The 24,463-nt window shown below is 37.4% G+C and overlaps 1 protein-coding gene across 8 annotated transcripts in view; it reads right to left on the bottom strand.

Moving 5' to 3' along the window:
- Nucleotides 1–1,317: 1,317 nt before the first annotated feature.
- CDKL3 (cyclin dependent kinase like 3) overlaps nucleotides 1,318–24,463 on the bottom strand; it is a 68,366-nt gene continuing 45,220 nt past the window's right edge. For 4 of the 8 annotated variants that reach the window (XM_078150360.1, XM_020991201.2, XM_020991206.2 and 1 more), the window contains 6 exons: nucleotides 14,524–14,677; nucleotides 14,060–14,388; nucleotides 12,797–12,893; nucleotides 11,712–11,874; nucleotides 10,745–10,842; nucleotides 1,628–3,296 (listed from right to left, as the gene is read on the bottom strand). In XM_078150360.1, coding sequence (XP_078006486.1) covers nucleotides 3,240–3,296; nucleotides 10,745–10,842; nucleotides 11,712–11,874; nucleotides 12,797–12,893; nucleotides 14,060–14,388; nucleotides 14,524–14,677 — 898 coding nt within the window. In that variant the 3' untranslated portion in view covers nucleotides 1,628–3,239. The other 4 variants (XM_078150362.1, XM_078150361.1, XM_078150363.1 and 1 more) reach the window with 4 other exon arrangements.

Genomic DNA, 24,463 nt, shown 5'->3' with positions numbered 1-24,463 from the left:
TCAACACTGAGTGTAGGGTGAGGCCTATATTTCCATTCAGTCATTTAAGTCACATCCAGCTCTTCACGACCCCGTCTGGGGTTTTCTTGGCAAAGATACTGGAGTAGTGTGCCATTTCCTTCTCTAGCTCATTTTACAGATGAAGAAAGTGAGGCAAACAGAGGTTAAGTGACTTGCCCAGGGTCACACAGCTAGTGTCTGAGGGAGGATCTGAACTCATGTCTTCCTGACTCCAGGCCTGGCACTCCAGCCATTGTGTCACCTAGCTGCTCCAGGCCTGGAGTAGATGGTAATAATTCTTGATTATTTGAAGTTCTTACAAACCACACGCATTACTTCTCCTCTCCCCATCTCTATATTATAAAAGTAAATTAACTCAGTCTGGTATATTTCTTTTTATAAATCCATGTTGACTGTTCTAGTTGATTACAAAATGGAATCATAAACTGTCAGAGCTAGACATTTCATCTAATCAGTTCCTTTGAAAAACTGTCATTGGGAAATAAATACATGGGACATGTTTGTAGTGGGTTTTCTTTCCTCTCTCTCTCTCTCTCTCTCTCTCTCTCTCTCTCTCTCTCTCTCTCTCTCTCTCTCTCTCTCTCTTTTTGCTAGGCAATGGGGTTAAGTGACTTGCCAAGGGTCACAGTACCAAGAGTCTGGTCTGAGTTTGGATTGGAACTCAGGTCCTCCTGACTCCAGGGCCGGTGCTCTATCCACTGCACCATCTAGCTGCCCCATTATCATGGGTTTTCTAATGTAATAACTTTCTTTTTCTTTTTTTGGCGAGGCAATTGGGGTTAGGTGACTTGAGGCGGTTTTGAACTCAGGCCCTCCTGACTCCAGGGCCGGTGCTCTATCCATTGCGCCACCTAACTGCCCCTCTTTCTTTCAAAGCTGTGGAACCTGATGTATTGTTTTGCACTTCCTGAAGTCCCAACCCTTGGTACATGGTTGGGACAAGGCCTAAAAGAATTAAGTAGACACAACTTAATAGTGTCCATGACTATTTCTTCTTTTAGCAACCTGAGATGACTTAATCTATATAAGTGCCACATTACACTTGTGCGACATTTAAATTTGTCCTGCAGTGGACATTTTTTCATTGTAGATACAAGTAGCTAATTACTTCGATCACTTGGTTTGTTCAAAATGAAGTGTCCAGGGCTAAACCTACAATAGTTTCTTTGGGAAACTATTAGTTTTAAATACAATTATCATATTTACAATTGCAAATCAATATATTAAAAGTCAACCCAAATAAGTTTACCTTACCATTACCTTTTTAAAAGTCCCTTTCAATCAAATTACATTCAGTCCTATCAAGTATAGTCTTTACTATTTTAAGTCACGTTTTATCATGTATTGGCAAAGTATAATGACACATCATTTACATTACGGCTTTTAGATCAACAGCAATTTCAGGACAAGATCCTATGTATACAATAAGAGAATGAAATCATGGCCATACAGGGTTCTAAGCTTTTCTTAGACTTAGATCTTGAACTAAAAGGGAAGAAAATCAGTAAAAGGCTGAATCAGGCAATAACTTAGGCAAGTCTTAGTTCTTTGGCAGTCACTCTGGCCAGTCATCTTTAAAAATTGCCAAGGATCTTTGTACCTAGGATTTAAAATTGCAACATAACATTTTTTAAATGAAAAAGAATCCTCACATCTTTAATTATCACATACATAATTGAGAAGTGAAGTTACTACAACCAGTAAAGATACCTGATCCTATGGTTTTTGCACATGGTAAAGATGTGGGCATTTAGGGTGGCAGACTCATACCACTGCGTACTTCCTTTGAATAACCTTAATTTTCCAAGGATAGAATGTCTATCTGGCAGCTGAGGCTAACAGTAGGCATATGATTTACATGATTTAAGTTATTATTAATCCTAACAAAAACTTTTAGTTGAAGAGATCATAAAGCAGCACTGAATTAAACTGTTTTCCTATATGATTTTTTTAGACTATTTTGTGAATGCAAAATTCTTTCATTTACATTTTCAAGAAGGCAAGGAAACACATGACAATTTCTTTTTATAAGCTTATACATTGCTTATGAACTGCTTAATGAATAAATTCCAGAGACTAATTACTATTTGTTATGCATCATTTTTATGTAGGTTGATCTACACCACAAAATAGAGAAGATACTCAATGTCAGCCATAGAAGGGTATACAATAAACAAGGGGGTCTAAAACTGGGCCTTTCTCAAATCTCTGAAAAGGCAAGTTACTTGCCACTCATTAAACACATGGTACTCTTCCTCCTTGACTATGAGTCAGTGACAAAACAGGATCAGGAGAAACAGGGAAAAGTACTTTCATACATGCCATTGCTTTCAAAGTGTCTCAGTGATCTAGTGCAATCAGCACTGATTCTTCCCAGTTCTCTCCACCTTTAAATTTTTACATACTGAGAGAATCATCCTGAATCTCAATTATCTACTTAAAGAATCAGATTACAGTTCTGAAAAAATATCAGAGATGATTTTATTATGCTTTAGGAAATTATGTAGTCTTGCTTTTTTGGTGATCCTCTGAATTTTAATAACATTTTATATGAGTTACTATAGGGAGTAGTGATGGAATTTTGCATAATGTGAAAATTATATATAGTCAAAGGGAAAATCATTCATCACTTTGAATTACTGGGAGGTATTTAAGATAATAATGGAATTTCATTAAGATTTTGTATATATCATTTCAGATATTTTATTCATTTTCATTATTGAACACCAGAATATATTTTAATCCATGATAATGGTGATGCATGTTGTTGTTTTGGATTTTTTTTTTTAGAACAATGGGTCAGATATTCACTAAGTGCTTACACGTACTTCAATAAGCCTGATAACCTAAAATAGAATTTAACTCCTAAGGTTGTGTGATTATCAAAGGGTAGAAATCATCATTAATACTATATGTATTGGATAACAGGAATTGTGTCCTATCGAGTAATCACAATAAGTAAAAAAGCAGGAAAATAGAAGGTGACATTATAATTCCATTTCAAAACATCACATCAAGAGAGCTCTTCTGGAGAAAGTAGAAAACAGTGACTATTTTGCTAAGAAAACAGAAAGAGTTGGCTGGTATTATTCAGATGGCTGGCTGTCTTCACAGCTCACATAACATTTCTACTCTACATAAAGTAAAAAGAGAATAGATTTTGATATTAAGATTCCCAAACTCCTTCTTTTTAAGGTTATTCGGATACAAGGGCACTACTATGAGAAAAATCTGTTCCTCTTCAAATTCTTCCCCTCACAATGGGCTTCTCCTCCCTAAAATTAAAAACCAAGCTAGTAAGGACCAGGGGTAAGAATGGAAATTATTTGCTGTTGAGACCTTGGATGCATTATTGTTAAATTATTTATATTCTACTAAATGATTAGCATGCTGGTGGGGCCAGGAGACCCCAGAACTGTGTTCATTTGTGTTCTACATTTCTATCACTTAAAATCTATAGTGTGTTTAAGTGCTGCTCTAGTATCTTCATGTGCAGAAACAAAAACTGTATTACATGCTTGTCAATTCTATTGTTTTGCTCAGCAGTATTTGATGCTTCCAGAAATGATGATCTTACCTTATCAGGAATTCAGGAACTTTTTCTTCCTCACTACTAAAGGCTTGAACCAAAGCTAAACATGACCACCAATAAGACAAAGTTGAGAAGATAGATGATCAAATCAAATCCTGTAACTTAATGTAAGTTGCAGGTTTTTTTTAAAATTAAGATGCACCTGTCAAGCAGTTTTTAATAAATTAATGTTCAAATTAGGAAAATATGAATTTATTGATCAGTAAATTTTCACACAAATTTAGGTGAATATACACATCACGATACAGGGACTATGATATATCTGTAGAATTCTCTAGTCAGCGTCTGTGTGTGTGTAATGTTTATAGAAAAGGATTCTTTTAAACCATACTGGAATTCCCTGAGATCTCAGCTGCTGCATTTTCTACTCTACATCGGCAGGTTCTTCTTCCTTTTAGTTTGTGCAGTTCCTGTATTCTAAAAAGTAAATATAAACAGGCACTTAATTCAGAGAATATTGATTCTTTGGCCAGTTGAAGACAGCCAAAGAGAAATTTTAAAAATTACCTTGCATTTGTGGGTTATTGCACAGAGACTCTATGTTCCTTGAGGTCAGAGACTATATAATTTTTTAAATCTTTATCTTCCTATCTCCTAATACAGTGCTGTATGGATAGCAGGTACTTAATAAATGTGTGTTGAATTAAACTGAACAAGACAATTAAAAGTGATGAACAAAATGTTGTCTTTACCCTTATCAAACATAATTTAAGATAACTACGGGTTCTAGACTTCCTCTCCCCTGTCACTCCATAGTTAGGTGCCTAAGGAAGCACATAAAGATTTTCAGGTCCTAGGGCCATGGCACTCATTTAGCAGCCTGAGAGAATTAATGCACCTCCATACATACCCATATCTCTAGGGCCAAATATTAGGTTATAATTTCCATTTTATAGATGGAGAACAAGATTAGGTGATCCAAGGAAGACAACATTCGAGCCAGGAATAGAACAAATTATCATTCTTCCTTAGGGGGAGAAGGGGAAGAGGGAAGGAAGGTCCAAAAAGCATGTCATACCCCCTTCTCTAAAATGACAAACTACAGATCTAAAAGTTTCCAAATTTCTTATATTTTCTTAATTTCAACATTAATTTATTAAAAGCTTTTGGAAATAGCCAATGGAAATAGCCTTGCTGCTGGTACAAATGCAGTCAGTCACTTAGAACTGCTTTTCAAAGTGCAGTGCAAATAAACTACAACTTAACATCAGTGACTTCTGACTCTGAAGTAAAACTACAGCTTGTTTCAAGGTCACTTTAAAAAAAAAAAAGATAATTATTCTTTCAGGGTTTCCAAATCACGGAAGGTAAAAAGGATTCTCCTTCCGTCTCATTCCTGTTGAGACTCATTATAGAAAACTTTAACTGTCTTTTTTTTTTTTTGAGGCAATCAGGGTTAAGTGACTTGCCTAGGATTACACAGTTAGTAAGTGTCTGAGGCTGCATTTGAACACAGGTCATCCTGACTTCAGGAGTAGTACTCTATCCACTGTGCCACCTAGATGCCCGTCTCTTCTTTTGAAAGGTATAGAAGTTTAATTCTGTGGAACATTATTGGTCCAAAGTGTTATAAACACATGCATCTCACCACTAAATTTGTTGCACCTTAATTTCATACAACCCTGTGTCCCTTAATTTATCCACCATTCAAAAAATGTGCAAAATTGAACTTATCACACACAAAATATTATGTAATAAAAAACACCTGTTCATTGTTTAAAACCAGTTTGACTTTTTCTGGAGAAAACTAAAATGATTTCTAACGACAACATCTCTTGTTCCACATGTGGCAGGGGACTGAACAGGGGAAATTCTGATCAACTGAGCCCTTCCAGTAAAGTTGGACCTGCTCTCTGGTCTTGCTGAAGGATGTGCATTTTGCTGAGATAACACAGACATTCCTGATTGGTCCCGGGGGGGGGTGCATCAAATATGACTGAAATCTGTGAATCAGGAAGGGCTACCCGCTCTGTGGTCTCTAAGAAGAGCAAAGGAAAATGGCTCCGTCTACTTCTTTGGGGCCCTTCTTTTTTGGACCTCTTTGAGCACTTTTCCTCCCTAGGACTTCCAACAAGGCTAGAAAAGGGGATTGTTTTTCTTGTTTTCTCAAGGCAGAGCGGATGGGGAGGAAGGGAAAGAGGTAGTGGATGGGAGAGATTTGGCGCTGAAAAAAAAACTGAATAAAAAAAAAAAAGAAAAGCATATGATAAGGATGATCAGCTTATGCTTGGCATGGTGCCCTGAGCCAGGACCTGGGGTCCGTCGATGCTTTCTGCCCGTTTCCTTCCCTGACCACAGGCTAGCAACCAGCAATCCTGAGAAAAAGATTCTTCTCATCTTTGTGGTAACCTCATGGGTTGAGAGCTCCAGGGTTCCAGATTCAGGTGTCAGCTGACTAGAGAGAGAATAGCTTCCCAGAAGAAAACAGGGCCATCACTTAGATCATCCTGTGGCTGAAGGACTAAACAAGTCAATGCTAGGGCTGGCCAGGAAGTCTGGACCTTCTAAACTGTTCAAACAGTTCAGGGCTGAGGCGAATGGGAAATATCTGTGCAGCCAGTCAACAAAGGGCCTTTATCTTTTGGGGGACTGTAATTTGCTGTTTGAGATGCTGTATATTTTCTGTACTTGCTATTATATGCCTGTGAGTCTTTTGTATCTTAAGCATTTGCTGGGGCAGAGGAAATAAACTCTGTTCTTTACCACAAACACACACATATACATACACACATACATACACACATACACATATATAAAGACTGCTTTTTCTAAAAGGGACAATGTTGCCACATTTTGGGGAAACCTTAGACATGAGGAATTCTTAAGTTTGTTTTAGAGTTTTATCCTAGGGTAGGGGGCAGATCCAGAATGAAAGAGAAACCTTAGCCCCATTTGGGGTCAGGCCCTTCTGGTATGAATCTGGGTCTAGATGAGCCTAGAGCCCCTTCCCCTAGGGAGGCCTCTTGGCCATCAGGACACTTCCTGATTGGTCCCTGTGTGTGTGTGTGGGGTGCATCAAAAATGACTGAAATCTGTGAATCAGGAAGGGCTACCTGCTCTGTAGTCTCTAAGAAAAGCAAAGGAAAATGGCTCTACTCACCTCGTTGGGGCCCTTCTTTTTTGGAGCTCTTTGAGCACTTTAAACAAAACCCAAAATTTGTGGAGGCTTAGTTCCAATTAATTCCCAAGTGCTTAATCCCTTTGTAGAGTTACATATATCTTTGAGACTTTTCTGAGTTTGATTTCTTTTGGGGTTGGCTCTTTTTAGTAGGATGCACTAAGTTTGTACCTCCATTTGGAATGCCCTATGCTTTTGCTGGGATCGTTGGGAGATATTTTTGGGTGTCCTCTGCATTTGTAAAATGTCACTGGAGAAATGTTCATCAGGACCTTCATCTGGATTGTCCTAGTTATTACAGAGATCCATTATAGACATTTATTAGTTACCCTCTATACTATAGAACCCCATGGGAAGAATTTTTACCCAGAACAGTTTGGTTTCTCACCTTAGGATAAGGGTGACTTATAGTTAACCCCAAGCTCCTAATCCCTAATGGAAGAACTACACAGGCTCTTGGAACTAGGACTTAGGATTTAGGACTAGATTTTTTCCCCACTGAAGAGACAGCTTGTTTATATTTTTCCTTTTCCTTTTTGTTTTGTTGCTTTTGCTATGGTTAACTATTTAATTTTGTTCATTCCCAATTGTTCTGGGTTGGAATAGACTCTTTAAGCAGTAAGATAGGTGGTAACCTATGAGAGCTTTTAAAAATGTGGTTTGCATAACTATATATTTGGGAATGAGTGTAATCTCCAGGCCTCCAGCTATGGTAGGTCTGGGCTCTCACAAAAGACTTAATTTGGGGAGTAAGAATTGTGCTGAATAGACATTGCTAGGAATTTTTGCTTGGCACTTAGGAGGAATTTAACAACCGCGCCATTTGAAATCTGCGGAGACTCTTCAGTAGAAGGCATTGAAAAAGCAACCTCTGAGCCTCCCAGTCTCCCCAGAGTGTTATTCAGAATTGGGAATATGAAAAAGTGGCAAATATTTACCTAGGGGAAGGGTATAGAAAGGGGCTGAATTGAATCGCCCTAGTCCACTTGATGAGATTACAGGGCATGAATCTGTCAGAAAGAGATACCTCTGATAGGCCTGGACATAATGCTCTGGCCTCTTACTGAGGGACATATGCTTTACTGGGATGACACTGTGATTCTTGGTTGATCCCTGTGACTTGAGAAGTTGTGCCAGAGATGATTGGCTAATAAAGATAAGAGGAGTCACCCATTTGTGGTCTAAAAGAAAAGCGAGACAAAAAGGTTTTACCCAATTCTTTTGGGTCTATTACACTCATTATACTACCACCCAAAGGTAAAGATCCTTTGTGGGATGGCTGCACAAAGATTTCACATTAGCCTCCCTATAACATCTGAGCAATTCACAAAATCCAAATCTCCTGGCTAGCCAGAACATGGCTTTCTTTAGTCCTTAAGCTACAGAATGATCTTTGTGGTCCTTCGTGGCTCCTTTGAAAAGCCATTCTCACTCTAGCTGATATTTGAAATTGGAATTCTGGAACTCTTTATCCACAAAATCACCAAAAACAGCAGAGAGATCTGCTTCTCAAGATTGCTGGCTGCTGACCTATTTTCAGGGAAGGAAATAGACTGAAGAAGGCAATAGGAACCCCAGGTCCTGGCTCATGCTTGCCTAAACAAGTTAAGCTAATTGCCATTGGCATATGCTTCACAAGAAAGCCACCAATGTCCCTGAGTGAGGGAAGAGAAATACCTTCTCTCCTACCCAGAAGTTTAAAAGAGAGAGGGTGCTGGAAAAGTTCCCCAAAAGAAGAGCCCCAAAGAGGTGGGTGTAACCATTTCCCTTTGCTCTCCTTATAGACCACAGAGTAGGCAGATCGTCCTCACTTGAAGCTGCTGATTATCTTTGATGCAACCCCTATCATCATAAGGACCAAACAGGAATTTCTCAGTCATCTCAGCAAAGCACCCACTCCTCAGCAAAAGGCCATAATGCATGTCTATCTCCACTAAAGGTGCCCCTTTCTGCTAAATGTCCATGCCCAATAACCTCATTAAGTAGATGGGGAGCACTCAATTGATTAAGGTTTTCTCTGACCAACCTCCAGCTACACACAACTTGGATGCACAACTTAGAAGAAAACACCTCACATATGAGCCTAACAATAACAGCTATGTGGAAGATATCTTTTCTTGAAAAATCATGGGAAATATGCTCCTTTCATAAAATAGCTCTGGACAAGTTGAGGCATTCCATAGGATGATGAGTTCACATAGCAACCATAAACTGTAATAAAACAATTAGATTTCCCCTAAATAGACTAGAATGTATAGATTTATCCTGGACTTGACCTCTCTTGGCTACTAAGGTGTTAGGATACTGGTCTGGCCCTCAACAAAGCATATGTGACTGTTTTCCATGGGAAAGACAAAGAAACTATATTTAATTTATCTGAATTATTTGCTGAAATACTTTTCCCACTATACTAATGCTCCACAAAGTGATTAGTCTAAGGAACTTTCCTGTAAAATCCTAAATTAAAAAAACAAATAACTATAGATTCTCATATTTGATAAATAACAAACAATGTTCAATCTAATTCTAGAAAATCAATTAGGTTTGGAGAAACAGTATTACATTAGAAGTTAAGTTGGAACCTAACTGGAACAGTCTAGCCTCTGGAAAAGTAGGATGACTGTGTTAAATGTGTTCACTCTTCATCAAAAATCCACAAACAATACAAGGATATGCCTGTGGAGCTTTGAAGGGAGAAAAGATTCTATAAGGAGAGCTCCAAGTTTCGTTTTTGGTTTTTTGGTGAGGCAATTGAGGTTAAGTGACTTGCCCAGAGCCACACAGCTAGTGTTATGTGTCTGAGGTCACATTTGAACTCAGGTCCTCCTGACTCCAAAGCCAGTGCTCTATACATTGCGCCACCTAGCTGCCCCATTGTGCCACCTAGCTGCCCCGAAAGTCCAAGTTTTGCTTGTTTAAGTAGGTACATTAGAAATGGAGACATCTGCCTATACAAGGAAGTTGATGTGATTTGAGAGCTACCAGCTAGAGCCCTCTGCCCTCAAAATATCTCTCCCATTATCTTCCACCGTGAAAGATTCATTCCTTAAGGTTTAGAAGGCTTTTCAGTCTTCATGTATCATCAAATAAAATTCAAATACCTTTTTGCAGGATAATATTTCATGGGGAAAGAAAAAATTCTTCTGTGAGAATGTAATACTTATTAAGCATTAAGGTGGGGAAGAGGTTAGGGTCTGATTATAAACAGGAGGAGGAGGTGAAAGAGTTACAATGACAAACTTTGTCTCTTTAACAAATGTGCCCAGGGAGAGGCCAATCATAATTTACACTGTTCCACATTTCCCCTAATGTCACTTATCTGACTATGTGTGTGTTTGCAACTTTTAATATGCTATTTTCCCTGGATATCACAAAATCCATATAAATCTAATCATTTTGGTTTTAATTGTGGCTGGAAATTACTACGTAACAGTAGGAACTGTGTCAATAACTTATTATCCTTCAATACTTAAAGGATATGCTACTTTATCAGTGTGAGTACTTTTTCCACCAATTCTTCCCATGCCTTATCAAATGGTCTCTATGAGCTATTGTAGTTTCCCAAATTCATCACTTGGTAGCCAACATTCTAGTAAAGAGCCACTCTGACACTTAGCTAGATTGATCTTCAGACAATGACATATAATCTGTCACCAACCCATACTCAAAGTCTTCCTTGCACTCCACGACCTACCGGAGTTTGTGCTTCATTGGCAGAACCTTTGAGAACCCAGGGTTACCTCCACATCACAATGGGGCATCAGAGTAAAGTTTTAGTGGAGGAATTATTAAGCCAAGACGATGATGATGATCAGTTTCCAGCTTTAAAAGAATTTAGGATTTGACATTTTTATCCAACTTTCTAGCTGGGCTGATTGAACTGACATTGAGTCAAGACTGAAAATACTCAAATATACAATTGAGCATTCTAGCTCGACTGACCAAATGTATACACTGAATTAAGATGCTCAACAAGAATTTCTTACTAATAACTATGTACAGAATAGCTTTACCTCTGGTTTTTCCTGATTTTGATCCACATTAAGTAAAGTTGGTATTTTAGATGTATCAGTTTTCTTTGGTTCCCTCTTCAGCACCTTTACCTGTTTAACTTTTATAAAGAGACAGAATCATTACTATTTCAAATTCTTAGTCTGAATGTTTTTTTTTCCTTCTCATGGGCTTTGCTAGCAGATTCTAATGCATGTAAATGTCCTTTACTTTCAGTTTCTTGGTTTACTACCAAGATATTAAAACCTAATTGTAAGTCCTAATGATAAATATGCCAAAGATAAATTATTTTTCTAGAAAGCCAATATGCTACCAAATATAAGATATTCCTTTTTAAGTTCTGAGCCAAATTCTTAAATAAGCAGCTCAGGAATGTGTTTCCTTATGTACTATCCAAGCATAACATTACTGCTGTTACAGTAACTTTTCACCAGATGTCACTGTTTTTTAACTAAATAAAATAAATACTATATGTAAGGCAGCACATTTCATTCAGAAGTTCAATGTTTGTTAGAGACCTTAAGTCATTAATTCTCAGAGCACTTCTTGAAGGTATAAAGTAAATATTGTATTCCATTTACTATGTGAGGGAATCTGAATAGGGTCATTTGTTCCAAGTCATATGATAAACAAAAACCTAGGTGAGAACCTAGACCTAGACCAATATTTTAATAACTCAGTGAATTACGGTGCCATACTCAGCAGTAAAAGCAATGATTTAATAAGAATTCCATCTTTTAAAGCTTTTCCTAACTCCCTTTTAAATATATGCTCAATGAGAAAATATACTAAATCACATTTAAACACAACAAAATCCTACCAATTAAAAACTCATGTCAGTTTGAATCTCTTGGCAATTTATAATTTTTTCCCATAAACAACACATCAAAATTAAGGTTTTACTTTAAAAAAAAAGTCTTATAAATAATGCCATTTGAATCTGTACAAACCTAAGCAACAAATTTATACCTTCCATTCCTTTCATCTCCTTTGATTGTATTGTGAAAGGTAGCTCTGGGAAATGTATCTCTTTCTTGTCATTCCTTAAAAGATTCAGTTTCCTTTTGTTCCCATTTGCTATTTGGTCATTTTGAGCTGTTCGCTCATGAAGTGTGCCCTTTTCTGTTTGATTCTAAACAACAACAATGACAAAAATATGTGTGTAACTAACTATTCATAGAATGACAAGAATAGAAGAGACCCCAAGTTAGTCTTCTGTCTCCATATGAGACCGCATGAAAATCATCTAAAACAGTTGGTTCTTTGTTCTCAAATTAGTCCAAAGAGGACCTTTATTATTTATTATCATTTTTTATGACTATGTGTGAAGAAGATGCAGTCAGGAATGGATAAAGGGGAAAAGGATAAGAGAAAAAGTTTAAAAGGATACAGGGAAATGTAAAGCAGTTCTAACTCCAATAAATATTTTAGAAACTAAGGTTTCAGTATACTAAGCATTATGAAAAAAGAATATTTTTTAATGTGAAAGAACCATAATAAGCATGAAAAATTATGTATGTATGACTATTCAGAAGTCACAAACTTCTATTTTTAAGTTCTATTGTTCACATTTCATCATTGTACAAATCTTCAGTTTTGAATAGGCAGATTTTCCTATGTGTTATAAAATGAGATTGTGCATTTTGTTATTTTTTTCTAATTAAAATTTTTTTGTAATTAACTATTATATGAAATCCTGTTAGTAATACTTTTAGTGATGTAAAACAAAAAAGAGCTGATCTGAAAGTGCTATATATTTACAAGTCACTTGGTTCACAAAAAAAAAAAAGGAGGAGGAGGAGAAGGAGGAAGAGGAGGATCAGGTTTAATGATCTTTAGAGATGTAAAGACTTTCCTGAAGCCAAACATTAAATAGTTAAGTCTGACAAGAAACGTTGACTCTGTTGAGGACTTAAATCTCAGGGAGAAAATTTAATTTAAAATCAAAAGTGGATTTCATAAATTGGAGTAGGGCCTCAAATGCAACAAACAATGGAAATGAAGTATAAATGTAGAAAAAGGCCAGATTTATATGATCAGCTCCTTGAACTTACTTGAACAGGGCCTGCATCCTCTTGCTTGTTAGACACAGATTGTATACGAGACTGTGAGGAAGTCCTTCTCTTTTTAGCTTTTTCAGATGGCTTATTACTGAGAAACGAATATAAAAATTGTTAAAACTCTCTGGGGAGGCTGAAACCTTTGCTTCTTCTGCAATCCAGGATAACCAGCACGTATAGAGCCCTCCTTCCACACCAGCACTCACACTAAGCAGAGCATAAAGCCAAAGCAGAAGACCAACAACATCTGGTCACCACTAGGCTGCTAGAGCTGTTCATCTCCTCCTGTCTATGGAGGTCCATGACCTTTGTGCCTGGGTTCCTGGTGTCTCGCTCAGCCTATCCTATCCTGGCTTTTATTCCTTGTTACTAAGTTCTTCTGTGCCAGAAGACTGTTCTTCTGTCCCCAGACTCTTAGCCTGTGTTCTTGATACTCCTCTGACTCAGACCCAGCCTGCAAACTTGAGTCTTCACGACTTCTCCCTTCTTGTGTTCATTTCCTGGATACTGGGACTTAGCCTGTCCAATTATACTATTATTGCTTCTCTTGATTCTCAATATCCTGGTTACCTTTGATTCTGCTTCTCCTCTTGGACTTAAAGAACTTGTGCACCTGTTCTTAATCTAACTGATCCGGCTATTCTGATCTTCAATCCACTGACCTCCTTAGGTCTCTTCAGGCTTACTTGATTCTATAGCTGCCCAAGAACCAGCAAAACAAATGATAAACACAAAATTGACCCAAAATATAATTCTTTTCCTAAACTATTTGACCATTCAAGAATATTTCCAGCTTTCCTTTGACTAGTAGGGCCATACATGATTATAAATAAAGAATACCTTGTTTTACCAGGACCTGGTATTTCTAAAATTTATGCATTTCATCTTTAAAAGCATGTCATATACACCATTTATTCTTTTCTCCAATATAATTCTCCTCTGATGATTCATCATGTATAAAGGTATCACCAAGGTCTCAAAGTTCATACCAGTAGAGTGCAAATTCTAACACGTCCTACCAAACCAGAAAGGTTTCAAGAACTGGCCTGATGTTTAACTGCCAGAAGACAAATCTAGCTAAATGGAGGGCTCTTCACTGGTTTGGTGACAAGATAATGAATTTTTTTCACCTGCAGCAACCTTTGAAAGCCATCTAAGCTATAAAGTATTCATTCTTTGCAATATGCCTGGTAAACAAAAGGCTAAATCACTTTTACCATTTACTAATACCCTACTATTTCCACAGTTACTACCCACCTTGTATTTGTGTAAGTGAAATGTGAGTTAGGATTTGCAGCAGTCAGATTACTGCTATTTGAATTGATGGGTGGCATGGTCATACACCCGCCAGCATGGGCATCTTCCTTCATGTTGTTAGAATCAGTGTTGAGATCTGCAGGGATAGGTGATTCGGGTGTTGCAGATTTATTATCTTGAGAAAGAGTGTGAAAAATTTCCGAAGTGCCCCATTGGCAATGTCCACCTTCATGCTCTATCTTTTTACTTTCAGAAACTTCTCCTTTCCCTCCTTTTACTTTATAAACTCTGACTTTTATCTCCTTGGCCTTTTTGTCCTTGTCCCCATCCTAGAATAGATATAACCACGTTCTGAATATACAAAATAACTTAGTCAATAGAGTCCAAACAAGTGTTTTCTCTATATTATAGTTTTCCATATACAAAGCGGTATTTTTCAGGAAAACAAACATCCAAATCCTCACCTTTCCTATAGTTGAACTACTTGGCAATGTATTTCCATGGGTTGTTTTTTTGTCTTCTTTAGTGTATTCAGTTTCTTTAGAATTCTCTTTGGGCTTTATGAATGAATTGACTTTTGCTTCTTGTAGTAACTTAGCCCTCAGTTCTGGTATAAATCTGATAAAAAAAAATTCAAACACAAAGCAATTTATGCACAAAATGTGGTATCCTTATGTTCTATTTGCTCTAATTTACTTATCAACTACGTAACAAATACATTTATACATGTTACATGCTGAATCAAGTGAACAACCATTTATTAAGTGCTTACTCTGCGCCAGACACTATGCTCAGCAAAGAAGACACAAAGAAAGGCAAAAACAATTTATACTTAACTCATCTACACTACTTATAAATAAAGATGAGCCTTCCAAAATCTTTAAAAGAAGGAATTCTATATACTTGGATTGCTTTACAACCTACAAATAAACAAATATTCCTAATGGGAAAGACAGCTCAGGAAATATAAAATGTTGATTTCAAATCATTAAAGCCTGAAGTCTTGAAAGACAGCATAACAGTAGATAAAGTGACAAGCTTGAAGCCAGGAAACTCTGGTTCAAATGCTGCTTCTGACACTTATTAGCTGTATGTCTTTGTGCAAGTCACTTTTAACCTGAATCTGTATTTTCGTATTTCAAAAAATGAAGGGGAATTAGACTACATGGTCTCTAAGATCCAGCCACCTTATAATCCTATGATAGGATACTATGAAATCTTTCCTTTCTGTTACCAAACTATAAACTATAAAGAACATGTATTGTAAGTCACAATCTTTATTTTACTTAATTTATTTTTTATGGGAAAGTATAATGGGAGAAGTGACAGTTGTTTAATGGTTGATGTGTTAAAATAAAATGTATCAATACAAATTAAAAATAAAGTATAAACTTTAACAAAAGTAAATACTTTGTTTTTGAAGAATTATATTAAGCTATTTGCAATGTAGGACTAACATTCAAGGGGAAAAAATAGAGGTATTTACATAGATCTTGGGCAGGTAGGTGGTGCAGTGGGTAAAGCACTGGGCTTAGAATCAGGAAGTCTCATCCGTCTAAGTTCAAATCCGGCCTCAGACACTTACTAGTGTGTGACCCTGGGCAAGTCAATTAACCTTGTTTGTCTCAGTTCCTCATCTGTAAAATGGGTGAGAGAAGGAAATGGCAAACCACTCCACTACCCTTGCCAAGAAAACTCCAAATGGGCTCACAAGGAGGCAGACACAAATGAAACAACTCAACAACAACCAAAAATACGGATCTGGAGGACCTCAAGTAAGAGCACCGAGAGAAAAGAGAAGGGAGTCCAAGACAGAGCCTTATCTCTAACTCTCTAAAACTCATCCATATGGTTATCCCACATTTTTCTCTCTGACTTGATTAAATTTGAAACTGAACCTCCTGGGGTCTGAAAATAAATGACTAAATGCTGTAATAATAAATGGCATTTATTTATATCATACTCTAAATTTACAAAATATTTCACATATATTTGATCCTCACAGCAATCTTGTGAGATAGGTATTATAGGTATTATTAGCCCCATTTCATAGATGAGGGAGCTGAGGCTCATAGATGTTAAGTGATTTGAGGATGGTCACATATAAGGAGCATCAGAGGTGGGATTTGAACCAAGATCTTCTTTTCCAAGTCTACTGCCCCATCTACTAGGTCATGTAGCATCTCAAATGGTACCAGAATAAATTATTTATTCATGAGTAACTTTCTCCATTACTTTTTGAAGCACAAGTAGCTATCATGAAGCTGCTTTTTTTTTTAAAAAAAATCTATTTTACCAACCAAGTATTTGAGAGCACTTTTGCACTCAATACTGTCAGAAATTTTTTAAACTACAAAAAGTATGGTCCCTGCTCTGAAGTTTACAATCTACCTACTCCAAAACCTTAGTACTTATTCTAATCAGCCCTACCTTTCCCAAGGTCCACTCCAACATGAATGAACCTAGGTCCAACACGGTCTGAAAGCAACTGTAGTCAACCAGAAGTATATTAACTCTTCCTTCTGTCCCTTTGATTTAGGGGAGCAGAAGGAGTGGACCCCAATAGAGTGATTTGCATTTCCTACTTCATTCCAATGTACCCTTTGGAACTCTCTTAAATATCATCCTTGAACTTTTCAGTCAGCATTCTGACCCCTCCTTACTCTAACAGAAATTCAATTCTCTTCTGAAGATACCATATACTTTATAATTCTCCCCAATGTAAGCCACTACTCTTTTATTACACAGGGCAAGGAGAAGAGATTGGCACATTCTTTACTTCTTACTGCCACTACCTCTAAACTATCCCTCTGCCACTATTCCTCAATAACCATTCTTCTTTTGAAGTCCATGACTGCCATTCATACTAATGCTTCTCTATCTCTGCTGTTTCATATATCTAACCTTCAAGTCACTCTCCTGACTTTCTTCTCAACACTACCCTCCAGGAAACTCTCCCTATTTTCTCAATAGCTTTAATACCTTGCTCACAATCTTCTTTGTTATTTCAACTCCAGCCATGACTCTCAGGGGCTTTTAGGTTCATGTTGTCAACTGGTTTCACAATTCCTCAAATACCTCAATTCCACTGACCTCTGTTTCCACTTCACTGAAGCATACTGACCTCTAACTTCCTGGGTCCTCAATTTATTCATTTCCCATGATGGATGTTACTGATGACACCATCCCAACACTTTAGATCTCATCATATCACAGATTTCCAGCACCTCCAAGAATCTACCATCTGAACAAAATTTTCTGCTCTACCTTTACCACCCTGCTATTCACAATATGTTTATTTTTCAACTTTATCATGCTCAACCTTATCACCCAAGCCATATATACCCTCACACACACCACCTTACTTGCCTCCACACTCAGCCCTGACCTCATGGTCTACCACTGTAATGTTTCACTAGCTACTACCTTAGAATTTCTTGCCCTCCTGAACTTCCATCATTCTTGGCCTGCAAATCTTCATCTCTGGAAAATTCCCACCATCAAACTTCTCCACTGCTACTTCAGAACTTCTGAGCATCACTGGAAAAAGTCATAAAACCAAGCTTGTTTTATCTGTTACAAATTTCAGTTGATCCTGTCTTGCTGCTCAATGAACTCCATTTCATTCCCCCGTGACTGTTCCAAACCTTCTTCTAAAACCCCTTGGTTCCAAACCTAGCTCAAACCTCCACAAGTACAGTTGATTACTCAGCCTACTACCTCACTGAGAAGACTGAAGTAGTCCAACTTAAGTTGCCTCAGATCCTCTTCTCTATTATTCAAAAGTTTTGAGTACCTCTCTTTTCCTCTAGTCACAGCACAAGAGGTATCTCTATAGTTCATTAATGACTAATCATTCTCCCTATACCTTTGATTCTATTTCCTCAGTTCCTCCACAATATTGCTCTAATAGTCATTCCCTCTCTCTGAAGCACTTTCAAATTCTTACTCTTCACTGAATCTTTTCCATCTGCCTCCAAATATGCTCATGTCCTACCAATTTTCTTTAGTTGATTATTATTCACCAGAGAGTTGCCTTTCCTATTTTTCTTCTCACTTTTGTGGCCACATTTCTCAAATGAATTGTTTACATCCAATCACTCCACCTCATCCAGCAACTACTCTCTCCTCAAACCCTTGCAATCTGGCTTCTCTTCCACAATGCTACAGGAACTCCTTTCTCAAAGGTTGTCAACGGCTTCCTAATCAACAAATCTAGTCATATTTTTTAATTTTATTTTTTTAATTTATTTCATAAAAATGTTATGTATATTTAACCACATTTATAAAGTAAAGAAATTTAAATGAACCCTTGCTAACAATACTAGGGATATGAGGTCTTCCTATATTACTTCTCTTAATTCTTACAGAATATACAACAAAAACTTTTTTTCATGCTGTGAAAAACTACGTATATTTCCCTTCATCCTATCCTGCCCCCCATTTATTCTCTTCTCTCTTTTGACCCTGTCGCTCCTCAGAAGTATTTGCTCCTGATTAACCCTCCCCCAATCTTCCCTCCCCTGTATTATCCCCCTACTCTCTTGTCCCCTTCCCCCCCCACTTTCCTGTAGGGTAAGATAGATTTCCATACCCAATTGAGTGTGTATGTTATTCCCTCCTTAAGCCAAATCCGATGAGAATAAGATTCACTCATTCCCTCTCACCTTCCCCCATTTCCCCTCCACTGTAAAAGCTTTTTCTTGTCTGTTTCATGTGAGATAATTTACCCCATTGTACCTCTCCCTTTCTCCTTTTCCCAGTATAATCCTCTCTCACCCCTTAATTTTATTCTCCAGATATCACTCCTTCATCTTCAACTCACCCTGTGCCATCTATCTATCTATCTATCTATCTATCTATCTATCTATCTATCTATCTATCTATCTATCTATCACATATAATTTTTTCCCTCCAACTACCCTAATACTGACAAAGGCCTCATGAGTTACAAATATCATCTTTCCATGCAGGAATGTAAACAGTTCAACCTTAATAAGTCCCTTATTAATAAGTCTTTCCTGTTTACCTCTTCATGTTTCTCTTGAGTCTTGTATTTGAAAGTAAAATTTTCTATTCAGCTCTGGTCTCTTCATCAAGAATGCTTAAAAGTCCTCTATTTCACTGAATGTCCGTTTTTCCCCCTGAAGGATTATACTCAGTTTTGCTGGGAAGGTGATTCTTGATTGTAATCCTATCTCTTTTGACCTCCAGAATATTATATTTCATGCCCTCTGGTCCCTTAATGTAGATGCTGCTAAATCTTGTGTTATCCCGATTGTGTTTCCACAATACTTGAATTGTTTCTTTCTGGCTGCTTGCAATATTTCCTCCTTGATCTGGGAACTCTGGAATTTGGCTACAATATTCCTAGGAGTTTTCCTTTGGGGATCTCTTTCAGGAGGTGATGGGTGGATTATTTCTATTTCTATTTTGCCCTCTGGTTCTAAAATACCAGGGCAGTTTTCCTTGATAATTTTTTTTTGGGGGGGCCTAGGCAATGGGGTTAAGTGACTTGCCCAGGGTCATACAGCTAGCAAGTATTATGTGTCTGAGGTCGGATTTGAACTCAGGTCCTCCTGAATCCAGGGCCAGTGCTCTATACACTGCACCACCTGATAATTTCGTAAAGATGATGTCTAGGCTCTTTTTGATCATGGCTTTCAGACAGTCCAATAATTTTTAAATTATCTCTCCTCTATCTATTTTCCAGGTCAGTTGTTTTTCCAATGAAATATTTCACATTGTTTTCTATTTTTTCATTCTTTTGGATTTGTTTTACAATGTCTTGATTTCTCATAAAGTCACTAGCTTTCAATTGCTCCACTCTAATTTTCAAGGAAGTATTTTCTTCAATAAGCTTTTGGACTTCCTTTTCCATTTGGCCAGTTTTGGTTTTTAGGGCATTCTTCTCCTCATTGGCTTTTTGGACCTCTTTTGCCATTTGGGTTAGGCTATTTTTTAAAGTGTTATTTTCTTCAGCATTTTTTGGGGTCTCCTTTGTCAAGCTGTTGACTTGTTTTTCATGATTTTCTTGCATCACTCTCTTTTCTCTTCCCAGTTTTTCCTCTACTTCTCTTACTTGTTTCTCAAACTCCTCTTTGAGCTCTTCCATGGCCTGAGACTGATTCATATTTTTCTTGGAGGCTTTGGATGTAGGAGTTTTGACTCTGTTGTCTTCTTCTAGTTATATGTTTTGATCTTCTTTGTTACCAGACAAAGATTCTATGGTCTGACTTTTTTTGGACCTTTGTTTATTCATGATCCCAGGAAATTACCTGAGTTTTAAACTCTTTGTTAAGGTAGGGGTCTGCTTCCAGTGTGGAGAATGTACTGTCCCAAGCTTCAGGGGTTTTGTGCAGCTGTTTTCAGAGATACTTTTAGGGACCTGTAAATTTTCAGTTCTTCCAAGGTGGCATGATAAGGGACGAGGTGTTTACTCCTTTCCTGGCCTATGCTATGGTCTATGAGTGACAACAAGCACTCTTTTCTGCCTTGGAACTGTGAGGAGGATTTCGTCTGCACCACTACTACAAGATCCATCACGGCAGCACTCCTCCTTGTCCCAGGACCACCACCCAGAATTGTGACCCAGATCCAAGCATGGGCAAAAGCGAGAGATTCCTGCACCAGCACTGGCAAAGAGATCCCTGCAATCCCTCTCTGATCAGCCACTCGATTCCACCTCAATCTGTGGGCCAGAAGCTCTGGAAGCAGCAGCCACTCCGGGGCTGAGCTCGGGGACTGGATCTGCGACCCAGCGCTTCTCTCTCTCACCGCAGTCACAGACCTTTCCCACTGACCTTCTAAGTTGTCTTTGGCGTTCGTGGGTTGAGAAGTCTGGAAACCGCCACAGCTGCCTGAGATCCATTCCTCTGAGGCCTGCTCCACGTTCGCAGAGGCCTGCCTTGCCTGCGCGGCCATGCCGAACTGCGCGCCTCTCCCCACTCAACATGATATACCTTTCTGATCAACCATCCAGGCTGTCTTGGGCTGTAAATTTGTTTCAGTCTGTCTTTTTGTGGGTTCTGCTGCTTTAGAATCATCTCTGTGTAGATGACTCTCAGATCTACCTTGTCCAGCTCTAACCTCTTTCCTGACCCCTAGGGTCTTGTATCTTCAATGGCTTCTTAAACATCTTGAAATGGATATGCCATAGATATATTCAACTCAACATATCCAAAACTAAATTCATTATTTTCCCTCCTAAACCGTCCCCTCTTTCCAAGGTTCCTATTACCACCAACAACTCAGGCTTGCAACTTAGCTGTCACTCTTAACTGCTCTCTCTCTCTCACTCCCTGTACCCAATCAATTGTCAAGTCCTGTCATTCTACCTTCATAACATCTCTCATATATACCCCTCTTCTCTCCTTTGATACTTCCACCACCTTGGACCAAGCCCTTATCACTTCATGCCTAGATTACTGAAATAGCCTGCTATTGTCCCTCATGCCTCAAATTTCTCCCCATCCAATCTAACTTCCACTGAGCTATCACATCAATCCTCCTAAAATGTCGGTCTGACCATATCACCCCCTCCTCAATAATTTCTAGTGGTTCCTTATTATGTTCAGGATTAAACAGAAAATCTCTGGCTTTTAAAGCCATTCATAACCTGGTCTCTTTCTACCTTTCCTATCTATTTACATCTCATTTTTCCTCCAAATACTCTGCAATCCAGTGACATTGGCCTCATTGCTGCTCCTTGCACCATCTTCAAGCATTTTCCCTGGGTGCCCCCCACTCCTGGAACACTCTCCATCCTTATTTTTGCTTCTTGGCTTCCCTTCTATATAGGTCTAGTCATGTTGAAAAATGTTGAAAAATCTTCAGGAGCTGGAGAAGGAGAAACAAGTTTCCCTGACATAAAAGAGAAAGACAATATATAAGGTGCTATTGTATGGCTGATTCTAAGTGCTATAAAAGGACAAGGAAGATGACAATAATACGGTGATAATGGGAGAAATACTGATTTCCATAACTAGATTCTGCCAATATAATAAAATAAGAATACTATCTAAATCAATTTACAGATTTAGTCATGCCAAACTAGTAATATTTCAGAGGACTAGATGAAATAGTACTAACATTCATCTGGAAGAACAAAAGGTCAAGGACAATAATGAGGAAAAAAATTAGGACTAAAGATGACCTAAAAGTACCAGATCTCAAACTTTACTGTAGGTCTGTAATCTTCAAAACTATTTCTTACTGGTTAAAAATTAGAAAAGGTGATAAGGAGAACAGAGACTCATAAGCAATTGCACATGATAGCATACTGTTGCATAACTCCAAGTTCACCAGCTAACTAATAACCAACTTAAGGACACCAACCAAATAATGCTACAAAATCTAGAAAACAGTTTTCTGGCAGAAATTAGTTTTAGACTGACATTTTATACCATTAACTATATGAGCTACACAAATGAGAGGAGCAGGAAAGGATATACCATTCACAAGTATGTGTAGGAAAAGAATTATTGACCAAACAATGGATAAAGAGGATAACAAGAGATAAAATGGATTAATTTTGTTGTATAAAATTTTAAAGTTTTTACACAAACAAAATCAACATAGTTACAATTTGAAGGAAAACAATGAATCAGGGAAAAATTCTTGCAGCAAACTTCTCTGACAATACACTCAAAGCTGAGGTATAGAGACAGAGAACTAATACAAACATATATGAACAAAAGCCATTCACCAACGGATATATGGTCAAAGGATATGAATAGACATTTCTCAACAGTAGAAGGCAAGTTAACAACAACAATATGAAAAAATGGTCCAAATAACTTATAATGAGAGAAATGTGAATTCGAATAGCTCTGATGTTTTACCTCATTTTTCAGATTGGAAAGATGAAAATTGCTATTGTTGGCGGGACTGTAGAGCTGTGTATATTTTCTAACCATTAAGGAAAACAATCTGAAACTATCCCTAAAAGGATGCTAAACTGTAAATGCTGTTTGACCCAGTGATGTCATTATATCCTAACAAGGTCAAAGACAGAAAGAATGGATCCATATGTATAAAAAACATTTATAGCAGCACTTTTTTATTTCAGCAAAGAACTGGAAACAAAGTATGTACTCATCAATTGGGGAATGGTCAAACAAATTGTAGTATAGAAATGTAATTAAATATTATTACAATAAGTTATATATATATATATATATACATATATACAGAATGTGATGGAATACTATTGTACTGTAAAGAGATGATGAAGAGGATGGTTTCAGAAAAACCTAAGATTTGCATGTTACAGAGTGAACAGAATTAGAAGAACAATTTATACCATAATGACAATATAATAAAGGCAATAAACTCTAAAAGTCTTAGGAACTCTGATCAAGAGTGACAAACCATGATTCTACAAGACTGAAGATGAAACAGCCTAATTATCTCCTGATAGAGGTATGATGGACTCAGAGTTCAGAATGAGACTTTTTAAAAAATATGGCCAATGTGGGAATTTATTTTGCTTAATTATATACATTGATAGTAGGGGAACTTTGTTTTTCTTGCCTCCTCTATCAGGAAGGGGAAGGGAGGAGGGAAAGAAGGCAGATATTCATTCAAGAAAATTTAATTTAAAAAAAATTTTTAAATGCTTGATTTTAAAAAAAGGAATAATATCATATCATAAGAAATTATGAAAGGGATAGATTCAGAGAAACTTGGGAAGACTTGTATGAACTGATGCAGAAAGAAATGAGAAACACCATAAAAGAAAATTTACACAAGGATCACAATAACGTAAAGAAAAAACAATTCTGAAAAACTTCAGAACTTTGAGCAGTGCCAAATATGACTTTAATAGATTGATAATGAAATATGCTTTCTCCCTCTTGGCAGGGAGATGGACTAGAGGTGCAAATTGAAACATACATTTTCATACATTGCCAATGATTTGATTTAACTTAATCATACCAATTTATTATGTGACATGCGTGGTTCTGCCTGAGATATAAGGGGAGTCAGTAGGTAGTGAGAGAGATAAAAAGAAAGAAAAGCACATCTATAAAACACTAAATTTCCACAGAAGAAAATAAAAAGGAATTCAGGAGACAGGAAAAAAAATAAGGCAATTCTTTTTTTTTTCAGCCAAAGACAAGGTTTATTAAAACATCCATCATATTGGGCAGACTCTTAAGGAGTAGGCTATTGGCTAGATCATAAGAATCTGAACAGTGGCTAGATTTTAGGAATCTGAGACAAAATAAGGCAATTCTCTTACTACCTTTTAAAAGGTTCTATGAACTTATGTTACATACCATGTTTTTTAAAAGTGTGTATTATAGGATTCTGGGAAGATGTCTGAGTAGGTCAGAAAACTTTAGGCTCTCCAAATTTCCCCCACAAAAAAGGACATAACTTCACCTAAGAGTAGCAGAA

This window comes from Phascolarctos cinereus, unplaced genomic scaffold, assembly GCF_003287225.1.
Source record: "Phascolarctos cinereus isolate Bilbo 61053 unplaced genomic scaffold, phaCin_HiC Scaffold_2;HRSCAF=192, whole genome shotgun sequence".
Classification (NCBI taxonomy): Eukaryota; Metazoa; Chordata; class Mammalia; order Diprotodontia; family Phascolarctidae; genus Phascolarctos; species Phascolarctos cinereus.
This window is presented reverse-complemented; position numbering and strand designations above follow the sequence as displayed.